Here is a 13,916-nt window from a genome sequence, read left to right on the forward strand (position 1 = left end):
TAAGATAAGTGTTGGAAAACAAAGTTCTCTTTAAAACACAGGAATTGCTTCAGTTCTGTCAATAACTATATTGCCCTTTTATCGCCTGTAAAGGTTCTGAAACTAAACATAACTTACCTGAAGTTATCTAAGTAAAAGTGTTATCAGTCAACCTGGTATTTGTCTATGTTGAAAGGCCTCTTACCTGAGTTGTTTTTGCTCGTCTGCCATGCATACTGTTGCTGTGGTTCATTTTGATGCAACTGATTCCTTCAGAAAGGCAATGAGATTTCCGACAGGGAAGTGTGTTGTAATTACTATAAGAGGACACATTATCCACTGCGTTTGGTGATATTTTGTGGTTTTCCACATCTGGGATATGAGACCCTATATTCCGACAATACCCTCCTAGCATGTTACGCGGTCCACCATTTATTGTAACAGTTGAACTTTTAGGAGAATACAAGTCACTCATGGAATTGGCACGCTGGCATGTTACCAACGTTTGACGACTATTACTAGGTTCTCTCCCTGGAGTCTCCTCACCATCCTTTTCCTCAGGAGAGCCTAGGATCTCTTCATTGCTTGTCAAATGTTCTTGACTAAGATCAGATAGAGAAAATTCCAAACTGTCCTCCCGCCAGATATCTGCAGACTTTGAACGTTTTTTCTTGAAAGTCATAGGCTCCAAAAATGTGGTCCCATTTGTTGAGTAAGAATGTTGCCTACCCCCTACTTCAGTCAAATATGTTGATTCATCTCTGTAGAGTCTTCCACCTTCGGTATCCGGCATGCTTTGTACCGACGCTGCCATAAGGGCTGAACTGCTATCCATGCTAGGAGTGACAGAAGAATCAGTGTGGTAAGAAACTGGCCTCAAGCCCATATCCATTCTGTCCACCCAAATTGGGCTTCCAAAATCCCCTAAATTGGATTCTTGAGTAAAAGATTCCAGACAATTGTCTGCTAATGATTGAGGGATGCTGGGAGTACTGCTAGATCTTGTGCTTACTTCTGAGTTTCTGTGAATAATTTTTCCTGAGGATGCATGTCTGGTCCGGCGAGCTGCTTTGTTTGAAAGGCGAAGAGAACGTGATGTATGCTTTCGTCCCAAACTAGCATGTTTCTCTCCATAAAATTGGTGTTCTACACTTTGGCTCTCTGCATTTCCCATTGTTTTAATACCTGCAAGAATGCAAAATGTCATTGTTAGGAACTGAATATACGGTGGTGTTTGATCTACAGTATGCTCTATAAACTTGAAAATATTACTTTTTCCTCTTTTTTTGGTAAGCCTGGAATATGTTCTTGTGTATCACTAGCAAATAGGTAACTTACATATCTTTGTCTACATAGATATAATTATAAACTCTTCTTTTCTTCCTCGAAAGTAATTATTACTTTGACCAAAGTGATTCTAATTATGAATCATTTGGATAATGCATTTTCTTACAGTATTCCTTAATATCCTTTTTTATGTTAGTATGGTTCCATATGATGTACCTTCTTATTATTCCTATTTATTTCAAACAAGTTTAGAGTTGTGACATTTTTACATTACATCTTAGCAGATAATCAATAGTTATTTAAATTGCACCTTAAATAAAAGCTGCAAAATTTAGCTTAATTGAACAAAAAAATGTGGATTATATTGGTTCCATTTTTTATGTTTAAAAGCATGGTATAAATACAATTGTTGGGAAATCTGAAATAATAAAAACAATAGCTTTACTAGAAGTAACCCAAATATTATGTACAAGCTACAAACATCTTTTGGGCAGTAAAATTTATCTACATATCCTACCTAAAAAAGTGAAGCATTACACCATCCCAAGTCTATTAGGATACCTCACCCTGTCACAAGGCAAAACTAACCTGATTGAGTGAGACTTTGGTCTCAAGCAACAGATTTCAGTAGTGTGTGAGTATAACTTGCTTCTTCTCACCCTTGTCTATTCGCTCCATGCTTGACAGAATCAGAGGTCCCTCCTCTCCTGGCATGTCTCTATTGCTTGGCCTATTGCTTGACCTATCAAACTTTTCAAGATCAAGTTGGATAATTATGTAACACAGTAGGTGTGGCCCATGCTGCTTGACTGACTTCTCATTTGTGTATTTCTCCATTTGGCACAGACTCTAGCCTGAAACTAGTTGTTGATTCATTTAGTTGAAATAGTTTGCAGTTGGTTGGGGAGCACCATCTTCTCTTTAAGCAGTAAAATATCTTCTACCATCCCTGATAAAATTATACACCACGTTTTCCCAAACTAGTACCGTGTTTCCCTGAAAATAAGCCCCTCCGCTAAACTAAGACCTACCCTGATTTTTGGGGGGCTAGTATAAGCCCTACCCATAAATAAGCCCTACGGTAATTAGGACCCTGCCCACTCCATCCCACCTCGCTGCCACAATGGGGCAGGAGGCCGCACGGCACATCGCGCCATTGCCGCCACAATGAGGCAAGGCAGGTGGTGGAGGAGGTGGAGCTGCCCCACGTGCCCAGCACCCACTTACTGGTACTTCAGGGCCCCCCCCATCAGGCCATTCCTTGATCGTCGACCTTTCACTCCCCTCCTGAGCTGGACTGCTACGGCGGATGGGATGGCCGAGGTAGGCCTGGTTCCCCTCCACCGTTTTGGAGCCAGGGGGGAGTGATGGCAAATCTTTTTTTTCCCCATGAGAAGTTGGAAGGTCTGACTGAACTTTTTTTAGTTCCACAAACTCTGTTTCTCTGCAGCAGAAGGGAAACATGCCAGAACTGGAAAGCAGGTTAGCAAATAAATGCTTTCGGGAAGAGGGAGGAGCTTGTCGGGAGGAGAAGCGGCAGAAAATGGGGCTGCCATTTCCAGAAGAGAGAAGGGAGAAGGAAGACACGGGGCAATGCAGGCAGCAAGCAAGTGCTGTTCTCTGCTCTGCATCCCTCCGCAGAGCCGCTGCATTCTCCATTCTCTGTTCTCCGTGAGACAGGTGACAAAGGGCTGGTGGAGGCAGGCGGCCAGGAGAGTTGGCGGATAACAAAGAGGCAGTGGCTGCACCCGGGCAGGTGATCTGTGGGGCGAAGCTTAAAGAAAGGCCCTCCAGCGGTGCACAGCAGCAGCAGAGCCATTCGCCATCACTTCTCCCTGGCTCCGAAATGGCAGAGGGGGACCGGGCCTATCCCGCCCATCCCATCTGCTATAGCATGGCAGTCTGGCTCGGGAGGGGAGTGAAAGGTCACCGATAAAGGAATGGCCTGGCGGGGGGGCTGAAGTACCGGTAAGTGGGTGCAGAGCACGTGGGGCAGCTCCACCCCTTCCCCTACCTGCCTTGCCTTGTTGTGGCGGCAGTGGTGTGATGTGCCGCGTGGCCTCCTGCCGCGAGCGGCTGCAGTAGAAGTGGGCCAGCAACCACGCAGGCTACAGGATGGGGCTGTTGGTGCCACTGCCGCGAGGTGAGGTAGGTGTCACAAAAAATATAAGACATCCCCAAAATTAAGACCGAATGCCTCTTTTGGATGGAAAAATAATATAAGACAGTGTCTTACTTTCGGGGAAACAAGGTATCCTCCAAATGTATTGATTACAGTCAGTATGGTAAACTTCTGAGAAAAGCTGCCCCATGTTCTTCTTTCCGACAAAGTTTATGAATGATGCACAGAATAGTTCCTTTACATGTTTCACACTTTTAAATGTTTACTTGAAAATGTTATTCTCTTTCCAACCTCCAAAAGTTCAAAAAAACTAAGAATATATGCCTCGCTATTTAACAATCTTAAACAGAAGCACACAAGTTTAGTTTTAAAGATTTAGGATAACTAATTTGAATCAAAGGTTGTTAAGTGTGTGTTTCTTAGCTGCAATTATTAGATCTGAGACACAATCCTCAGTCTCCTTTTCAGAAATTCCACAGTATTCAATTGATTCTATCCCAAGGTTAGTGTCTTTAGAGGATTAGCCCTCACTCATTTTTTATCTTGAATTAGGGAAGAAACAGAGATAAAATTTGAGAACTACCAGGCATTGTTTTTCAATAGCAACCATATTTCACCTTAGTTTTTTAAAGCTGTAAAAATCTGTTCTGTGATAGATCACCCTCAAGAATATGAGATCACTGTGTGAGAAAAAGTTTTAGAAGTTACTCATTCTAGACTGATTAAATACAGAAACTCCATCCCTAGACATGTCAAAACTTGTTCTCAGAAAGGCAACTGGAGACGATGTGCTGTTCAGTTAAGACCTACCATGAACCATACATAAAATCTAAATAATGGACATAAAATATAAAAAGGTTCTCTATCCCCCCCTCCCCACAAAGTAATCATAGAGTAATCTATGCTGGGTGAAAAGCAGCTAAGAGAAAAGTGTATTAATGCAAGCAGAAATATGTTTGCTACCACATAGAATCTCAGATAATGGTTCCCTAAGTACTACTATATTTGGGAATACAAACATAGAAATAATGAAAACCCTTTAGCCACCAATATCAAATGATAATAGGACAGTACTCTGACCTAAGCAGCTCTAGTACATTGGAGCTGATATATACTCGGAGCATGTAACGTGCCATGGATGGTATTCAAATAGCAAAACACATTACTTAATTTTTGAAAGATTTTCTCATAACTCCCAAAGGTTAATCCTACTACATTTTTGCACTGTTCAATTATTTAGAAAGAGGTAAAATACTGGTCAGGCTACATTCTGTATGTATCTGAGGTAAAACAATTGAAAAAGCAAAGTAAGCAGTGCTGCAACCCCCCAAATTCCAAAGTCTCTCTTAGGGCAATACATTTCCGAGGTGAAATGTTTCAGTGAAAGGAGGCGTATTGCTATGATATGTCTGTTGGCTAAATAAAGGTATAAAATAAATGTTGAAGTAAAATCTGTGTAGCATAACAGGCGTTTAAAATTACCGGTAATATAATAATGGCCTTTGTAATTAAAAAATTGGCCTGCACAATTCCCTGAAGCTTTCACATTCAAAAGTCATAAAGGAAGAAGAATAATTGTTTGCTTTTTGAATCTCAGTTCTGCAATTAATTTGTTAGGAAACTAACACAGTCCAGTTTTGATCATTCTTCTGTAATAAGGAATATTGGTCTTCTTTTGGTAGTTGTTATGACATATTACAGGTGTATGACTTTCAATATTGTGAAATAAATCAATAAATGCTAACAGAAATAAAATGAAAATACTAGACCAACTTATGTTTGTTCCTACAAAAAAAGTTGCCTCCTCTTGAAGATACTATTGCTTCCTTCCTTTCAAATATTTCCTGTTTAAGGATGAAGCTTTCCGAGTGATTCTGAATCCCTCCCTCTCCCATAGGATTGTTCAGTTTATAACTCTGAAGTCCTCAAGGGAAAATGGAATGTAAATCTAATCAACATCAACTAATACAGGGGTGTCAAACTGCTGGCCCGCCAGCCAGACGCGTCACAAGGAAACCGCGCCCACCCTATTGCCGGCAATGGGGAAAAAGCTCCGATACATCACATGTCTGAACTAATAGTAATAATTAAACTAATAACTAATAAAAATGAACTGGGTACTTTCTAGATCAGACATGTCAAACTCACGACGTCACTTGACGTTGTGTGATGTATCGGAACTTTTTCCCCATTGCCGGCAATGGAGTAGGCGTGGTTTCCTTTTGACGCGTCCGGCCCACAGACTGGCAGTTTGACACCCCTGTTCTAGATTATAGCTCTTGATTTTATTGCTATGACATCTCAGCTGTTTATGTAGTAAATCTTTACAAACCAATACCCTGATATATTAACTACAAATTAAATCTACTGGTTTACCCAACTCTTGCTTCCTGACAAATCATCTCTTTATTAAGTATTTTGCTTTTTTTCCTTATTAACTTCACTCAAAATTACAAGCTAAATTAAAATCCCCAAAGTTTTAGCTCTCCTGAGTTTACACCACCACCATTAAATGTGAAGTACCTTACAAGACAACAGATTGCAAACTGAAATTAGATTCTGGTGGGAGGCTATTACCATCAGATCTGTACTTTCTGCTGCAAGCTAAGTTTTAAGACTGTGAAAATGAAAAGAAAGGTTCAACAATACAAAACCTTCGTCCCCTGAACTAAATGTATTCTAGGCTCAAGCTATAATAGCAGCAGGCTATTTATTTTAAAGCCAAGTCTGTCTCAACTACTTTTAACCACGAAAGACAAGGTGGTTTCAAAGGCTAATAAGTGCTAGTTGATACTTTCTTTGAAGACTCCAGGGCCCTTGCTCCAGTATCTTTAGCTCCTTCTTTCCTTTGATAGTTAGCCTGCTGCAAAGCAAAGCATGAGCATCTACCATTTCTGGAGCTCTGGCATAGGCCCCTATGTGTACTGTTACCAAATGGAAAAAATTAGTGAGTGCAACTCCATGTTTCCTTTGGAAGTGTGCTCATTGCCCTTTCCCTCCCCTCCCTCAAAAAAATGGGCTGGCAAAGTGAAGTGAAGAAAGAAGTGACGGGGGTGGTGGTGACTTTTTCAATGTATCTTCTAGCAAACCTGTATTTTGTACAAAATGAAAAATCTTCAGAAGTCAAACTAACGTTGTGGTTTTGTGTTGCTTAATTGTAATGTACAACACTAATCTTTATCAGCAATATTTCAGTGTGAATGGTCTGTGGCCATTTATAATCTACTATTTATCCATTAAAGGACAAAATGCATTCTAAAATTGGCTGACAAGCAATTCAAATCTGGAGGGGAAAGGGAGGTGCTATCAGTAGTCATTGGATGGGAAGTCAACAGGTATAATGATAAGTTATGTCCTAGTCTCAAAAGTTTCATTCCTGATAGGAAACTCTCAAACAAAAATGCATAGAACCCACATACCTCACCCAGCAAGTTCTGAAGCACGGTACTACTCTCTTAGGGGAAAATGTGGAATTTAGCTTTCTAACAAAATGAGCAGTTACTGGAGCTGCATGTATGTCATCACCTGCCACTCAAAGGCTTCATTATTGTCTTGTAGTAGCCTGTGAATATGTGCCAAAATCCTGGTGGGGAAGAAAAAAAGAGAGAAGCAAAACAAAGGTTTAGCCAGAATGGGTATAAAGTTCCATTTTCATCATTTATGTTTATCATTTATGTGCCGACGTTACAGAAGCCCTGCTGCGGTACATAATAATTATCTTTCTGTTGTATTCTAAAGATTGAGGGGAGGGGGTTGACTTATAGGAATTATAATTTTTTAAAAAAATAATCTAACACAAATGCAAACCTAAAATAGTATGTTTTGATTTAAACAGAAGGAGTAAAACACAAAGAAGTAGACAAAATGAAGGAGATTCGAATTGGAATGGCCCTTCTTTGCCATTTCCACAAAAGCTATATGAAGCAACTCTCACACAGCCCCCTCAATGAGAAAAGAAGCCCGTTGAAATGCTTTTACTAAATGCTTTTACATTCACATGAATTTCAGAACCTGCAAGTTGAATTCAAAAGGCAGCACTTGGAGAAACAGGTTTGACTGGCTTCACTGTCATTGCACAATTTATAAAATGACTAACAGTATAAGGTGAAACTGAATGAGACATACATGTGACCTGATTTTTCCATACACTTTTACTTTAAAGGCAACATTTACATTTGTAAAAAAAAAAATCCCAGTAGAAAAGAATTATCCAAAAATCAAGAGAAGGTGTGATATTTTGATATCATTGCTACCTATCACACTGAAAACACCAGCTGTTCCTTAAAGTCTAACAAATGGGCAGATCATTCCTATTTAAATGGTTTTGTTATCATACCAGTTGCCAACAATCTTCAAGGCTAGATTTACAATACTTAGCAAGTCATTCACCTAGTATTCAGTTTACATTATTATTCATACATTTCATAGATATATACATATGGATGATTACAGAAAATATTTGGCATATGCTACTTTGAACCAAATTATTTGGGAACTGGATATTGTAACTATTTTCCCAGATTATTGTACAGATTTGTTCCATGCACTGCTCAAAAACAAATCTTCAGGATGCAATGATTCCACAAACCAGAGTGGTGGAAGTAGGTCTCCTGTTCTTCCTCTGGCTCTTTTTTCCTAAATGAAACACTAATTTGCAAGGAAGTTTAAAATACTTAAAAGTTTAAAGCATAAATGACAGGGTATGATTTGCCAAAAAGCGGGAATGTGTGAGAAAAAAAGAAATCAGCAGGAAACAACCACATCCTAGGACATGTATATTTACCTTCATTTGCTAAAGGGTTTGTTTTTGAAACCAGCTATATTTCAACTGTATATTCTCACTGACTTCAATGGAAGGCTGCAGCCTTGAATTATAGCATTTTGTTGAATAACACTTTTTGTACTAATTTGGTCCATCCCTAAATCCAGTGACAATCATTATTGGCCATGCAAATTCAAGGCACTGTAATCTCACCATTACACAGGTACCTATTCTATTATCACCTCTAAAGTCAACTACTGTCATGTACGTTATTGTGGGGCTACTTTTGAAGACTACTTGGAAGTTGCAGCTGATATCTGCCTTTAAATGCTCACCTCCAGAGAAAGCTATTACTCAATTGCAGTCAGTATTTAGCAATCAAGTATACCTGAAAGAATTGAGGCCTTTGAACTATGGTGCTGGAGAAGATTCCTGCGAGTCCCCTGGAGATCAACCCTGACTGCTCTTTAGAAGGCCAGATCCTGAAGATGAAACTCAAATACTTTGGCCACCTAATGAGAAGGAAGGACTCACTGGAGAAGAGCCTAATGCTGGGAAAGATTGAGGGCAATAGAAGAAGGGGACGACAGAGAATGAGGTAGCTGGATGGAGTCACTGAAGCAGTAGGCGTGAGCTTAAATGGACTCCAGAAGATGGTAGAAGACAGGAAGGCCTGGAGGAACGTTGTCCATATGGTCACGATGGGTCGGACACGACTTCACAACTAAAACAACATACCTGAAAAAGTATGCCATGCTCAAAATCTAAACTTTTATGAACAACTCATCACTGTAGGACACAAAAGGTCTACTTCCCAAGCCAATACGTATCACCTCATCTCTGCTAATTAAAGGGTTCTTGAAGGAATGCTAAATTTGAACTATAACAGTTATTAATAAGAAAGATCACTCAAAGCTAAGCACTTCTGGTTTCTCAACCTCAAAAAGGGATAAGAAAAAACTGTTCCCATGAGGAACAGAGTAAACCCACTGGAGAAACATTCCAATTAGACCAAACAGCTGTGTTCCTAGGAAAGATTAATATGTTTATATGGCATTTGACCATTTCACTTAGCTGGAGGACACCTGTGCTCAAATGCTATGCTTATATTTGCCCCAGGCCAACCCGAGGAACAGAGGTTCCTTTTTAGAAGCATGCACAGTAATTTCTTTCTAGTGCATCAATTTACCATACAATAAAGGCCTTTTAATCTATCCATTTATAAGAAAAACTTTATTAATATCAAGTGGAGGATTAGCCACAAAAGCCATTTTTCCTCCTTAGCCAGTTACTCAGAAACTAGAAAACATTGTACGTAGAAAGTGAGATTATTGTGTTCATTTTCCTATCTAACAGACAATTAAGCTGAGAGGTCAAACAAATTTATGAATTACAATAGTAGGCAATTATGCAAAGGAATTGTCCAAAAACAGTCCAATATCTGAACTGAGCCAATTTAGCTAAATTCCAAATCCAAAATGGCATTAAGTGAAGACAAAGTCAAATATATCAAAGCAGAGACTACAAGGTCAGCAGGATTTCAGGCAGCTGTTTACTGAAGCTCATCAAAGATGAACCCAGCTCTGACTCACATCAGATGGTAAGCTTTTAGGTCCAGATTTCAAATCTCTGTTCTTAGCCAGCTGGACTACATTCACTCAACTCAGAATGTCGGTGTATTCCAAGAACACAGGAACCGTCCAATCTCACATTCCTGATATATTTTAGCTCTCTCAGACATACCTGGGGTTGATCATTTGGAGGATGCTCTCCAAATCATCTTCCACTGGAGGATGCTTTCAATCAGAGCTGGGCCCACAAGTATTTTGTTAATGGGGGTCAAACCTTCCAGCCTTGCCCTGTTGGGCCATTGCCTATAGATCCCATTCTCCAAGATCTCCCCTGCTCTTCCCCATCCTCTGAGCATGGGAGTTAGGGCTATGACATCCAGATTTTGGCTAGTTTGTTAGTATTTCTTCCTTCAGCCGATCAAGCAAGTCCTTGAGCAAAAGGTTTACTTGCATGCTGAATGTTTATACCATGGATTATACCAATTAAGTATACACAATATTACTTGCATCTATAAAATACATCCTTAGCAACAGTACATGATTTTAAGAAATAAGTGTTAAACTATTTTTATTTTACCATTTCTAAGATACGAGCTCCCAGCTATATTACCATAGCATGAGTGTTCATTTGCCTTCTAATTTTATTTTATTGTTAAACTGGCAAACAATGGCAATTATATGGCATTGGGTACGGTAAGTAGTTCGCTCCCTTTGTTTCCTTTTCCCCCTTCCTCTTAATTATTGGCTATATAGGAATGTCCCTGCTCTCTCTTTCCTCATCCTTGCTCTATTTCCACCTCTCACTTGTCTCTCCTTACAACTTTGAAACTATTGGGTTTCTTTTATTTATTTGGCTTGTTTGGGTTTTGCTCATGATTTAGAGCATGGAAAAGTGATATTCAGGTATTTCAACAGAACAGTGCAATCATCTTACAATCCAGCTCATAAAATGTATTATCCTTATTATCATCATTGGAACTTTCAGATTATTACCAGGCAAAAAGGTGCTATTTGAGATTACTTTTATGTTGATAATGGATTTCAAAATGTAGATGTGATGCTACTATACTCAGTGGTGGGATTCAGCCAGTTCGCACCACTTTGGCAGAACCAGGAGCTAATTTTTTGTTGCCCATGCCCAGAATGGACTTCCAGAAGCGGCATCCACACAGAGAACTGGTTGTTCACATATTTGAATCCCACCACTGACTATATTTATTTCTGAGGAAATTCATGTAGCATATTACATTGCAGAAACAATACGGTTGGAAGATATGGTTGAGAAGTTTGAGCATACAAGGAAACACTTATCACAGGATTCTTTATAACTCCCCACTCCATAAATATATTGATGTAATTTTCATTCAGTGAATATGTAGTAACAAGTAGATGTTCTGAAAGAATATGTGGTAACCTTTCCTTTCCTCTCCTCTCCTCTCCTCTCCTCTCCTCTCCTCTCCTCTCCTTTCCTTTCCCTCCCCTCCCCTCCTTTCTTTTTCTTTCTATCTATCTATCTATCTATCTATCTATCTATCTATCTATCTATCTTTCTTTCTTTCTTTCTTTCTTTCCTTCTTTCTTTCTTCTTTCTATCTTGCTTTCTTTCTTCAAAAAGCAGCTATTGTTCTCAGGCATATTGGTCTATTCATGGAACCTTCGCAAACAAAACTGTAGATAAAACCGTCAAATAAATGATTCATCCCGGTATGAAGATCAATCCTACACAAAACTATAAATAGAAAGTTAATTATCCCTCCCCAAAGAACTTGTATCCCTATGTAACTGACATGTCACATCCTCCAAACACAATAAAATCAGCAAAATGAGAAATAGTAGTTAATAATGTAAAAAAGGAGGAGTTTGGAATAGCCCCTATGCATTACAATACCCTTTAAGGTCATTAGGGCAGCCTTCTTCAACCTGATGGCCTCTGGACATTTTGATCTCCAGTTCACAGACTCCCTCGTCAGAATAGGCAATGGGAATAAAACACAAAGGAGAAACAAGGAAGGAGCTCTGTGGGATTAACGAAAAAGCACTGGAGAATTTTTCTCATCACTAGTTCATATCTGTTACTTTAGATAGGAGAATGATCATCAATGGCCTTTGATGTGCTAACACAGTAGGGTACAATGAAGAGTGGTGCAATTAAAAGATGCCACTGGATCTACAGTTGTCAATAATGGTAATAATTGCGTGTTTGTTTTCTTTTTATTATGTTAATATAAGTCTTGATCCATTGTTATTTCAATACAATGATATTTATACAATATACTGTACTTAGGTCGTTCACATTCTATTGTTTAGATACCAAATGTATTGGATGTGGCTGGTAGCCTAGTGAGGAAGAAGCTTGCCTCCCACTCGGAAGGTTGAAAGTTCAATGCTAGGTATTGGCACATGTTTCTCTCTTAGGGCGCAAAGAAAAAATATCTGCTGCAAACTCCAGGCATCAAGAAGGGCATCTGGCCAGTAAGTGTTCAGCTCCACCCAGCAACCCCAACTCTATCCTGAATTAAGGGATTAAAGGATTATAAAAAGGAAAAAAAAGTGTATTGGATACAAAAAAGAGGGAGGAAAGCTGGATATTCTCCCATTATTAATTATGGTGTCCTAATTACCAGTGTTATTACTATTAGAATCATAATGTTTTAATTGTAATAATCCAAAATATTTTTATTTTTTGTGCCTATGAAAGGAGAGGACTAAGAACAAAGATGAAGTTCTACTATTCTGCTTCAATAAATGGAATGATTGTTACACTTCTTTGCATGAATTAGTTCTTCAAGTAAGGCAGAGGAGACCAACAAGTGATCACCAGATCACACATATCTCCAACTGCTTCTTTTGCAGACCACTACCTAAATTTAGAGGTAAAAACACTTCCACCAAAGTAATGGTCATTTTATATTTTAAAACTAGGATCAACATTAAACTAAGATTTAAAATAAGCCATTAAAACGGGAAATCCTGGTCTACCAATTTTGACAATCTTGTATGGTGGAGAAAAAGGCTGAGAGGAGGGGAAAGCAAGAGCAATTCAAGCCCTAACTGAACCATCTCTCTGCAGTGTTTTAGCTAAACGTTTTCTCTCGGGACTGCTTAAATAAATTAACAATCCCAACTTTAATTGAGTCAAGAAGCATCTAGCTAATTATGTATTTTTTCAGAAAAAAATCTCCCTTCTCATAATCTAGAAATCTCCCAAATTCTATCCTGGCTCTAGCCTCCACCCACAAAGATCTGGATTTCTGATCTGGACATTTTCCAAATAAGTTTCCTAGTTCTTTAGCAGTTATATTAACAAATGTCAGTAAATAAACCATAAAACAGATCTGGACTCATTTTATAACTGAAATTGAACTGGCCTATGATTACTTTAATGCCCATTCAGAAAAACTGAAGAACAGAATGAGATGGTGTAGAGCAGCCCAGAGAAAGAAAATATGTAGCAACCATTAGGAAAATGTGAACTTAGTCCTGGAAATAGAAAAGCATGACAAAGTAAGTCAAGATTGTCTCACGTTGACTCTCCTTGATATGAGGAGGAGGAAAGGAGAAATTCTGTCAGGCTTTAACAATTCCGCCACTACGGCCCATACCAATAAAGTTCTAATATTTTTGGGTGTCTTAATATGACCTACCTCAAAGGGCTTTTACTTTGATAATGAAGTAATCAAATACCTGCATGCCAAATACCTGCATGCCCTCACAACAAAACTGACATGAAAAACCAGACAGAATTGTGAGCATCTTGCAAGTAATCAGGATATAAATATAATCAAAATATTAATTTATGGAGAATTTATGTCATAGCCTAAAGAGTGTACAGACTCCTACAACTCATTTCCAGCCTCATCTGTATTCTGAACCCCAATTCATTACCCAGTAAATAGTGTGATGTTAACTATCCTTTCAGGTCCAATAATCCAAAACTATTCCACAAAGCTACTAGTTTACAGAAACTTTCATGTTCTATATAAATAAAAATGTAAATCGCGCTTTAAGCATTTTCGCTGGGATTTCTTTTAAAAGAATAATATCTTGATTTAAAATCTTGAATCTTTGTTGAAAAAAAAGCTGCATTATTTCATTCCGTCTTGATTTTCTTGTAAAGTAGACAACCACGTCTCTTGGCAATTGTTTCTGGCGAGCAACCCACGAATTTACCCTGAAAACACGTTCAATCTCTCCA

General features: G+C 38.8%; 1 protein-coding gene across 1 annotated transcript in view; it reads right to left on the bottom strand.

The window, feature by feature from the left end:
• The window catches only part of TIAM1 (T cell lymphoma invasion and metastasis 1), a 98,707-nt gene extending 91,743 nt beyond the window's left edge, over window positions 1–6,964 (bottom strand). The window contains exons 1-2 of the mRNA XM_015819409.1: window positions 6,808–6,964; window positions 185–1,164 (exon numbers count right to left, since the gene is read on the bottom strand). Of these exons, the coding sequence (XP_015674895.1) occupies window positions 185–1,153 (969 nt within the window). The 5' untranslated portion in view covers window positions 1,154–1,164; window positions 6,808–6,964. The remainder of the gene's footprint in view (window positions 1–184; window positions 1,165–6,807) is intronic.
• Between the last annotated feature and the right edge of the window lie 6,952 nt (window positions 6,965–13,916).

Source organism: Protobothrops mucrosquamatus, unplaced genomic scaffold, assembly GCF_001527695.2.
Source record: "Protobothrops mucrosquamatus isolate PMUCROS unplaced genomic scaffold, P.Mucros_1.0 scaffold_149, whole genome shotgun sequence".
Classification (NCBI taxonomy): Eukaryota; Metazoa; Chordata; class Lepidosauria; order Squamata; family Viperidae; genus Protobothrops; species Protobothrops mucrosquamatus.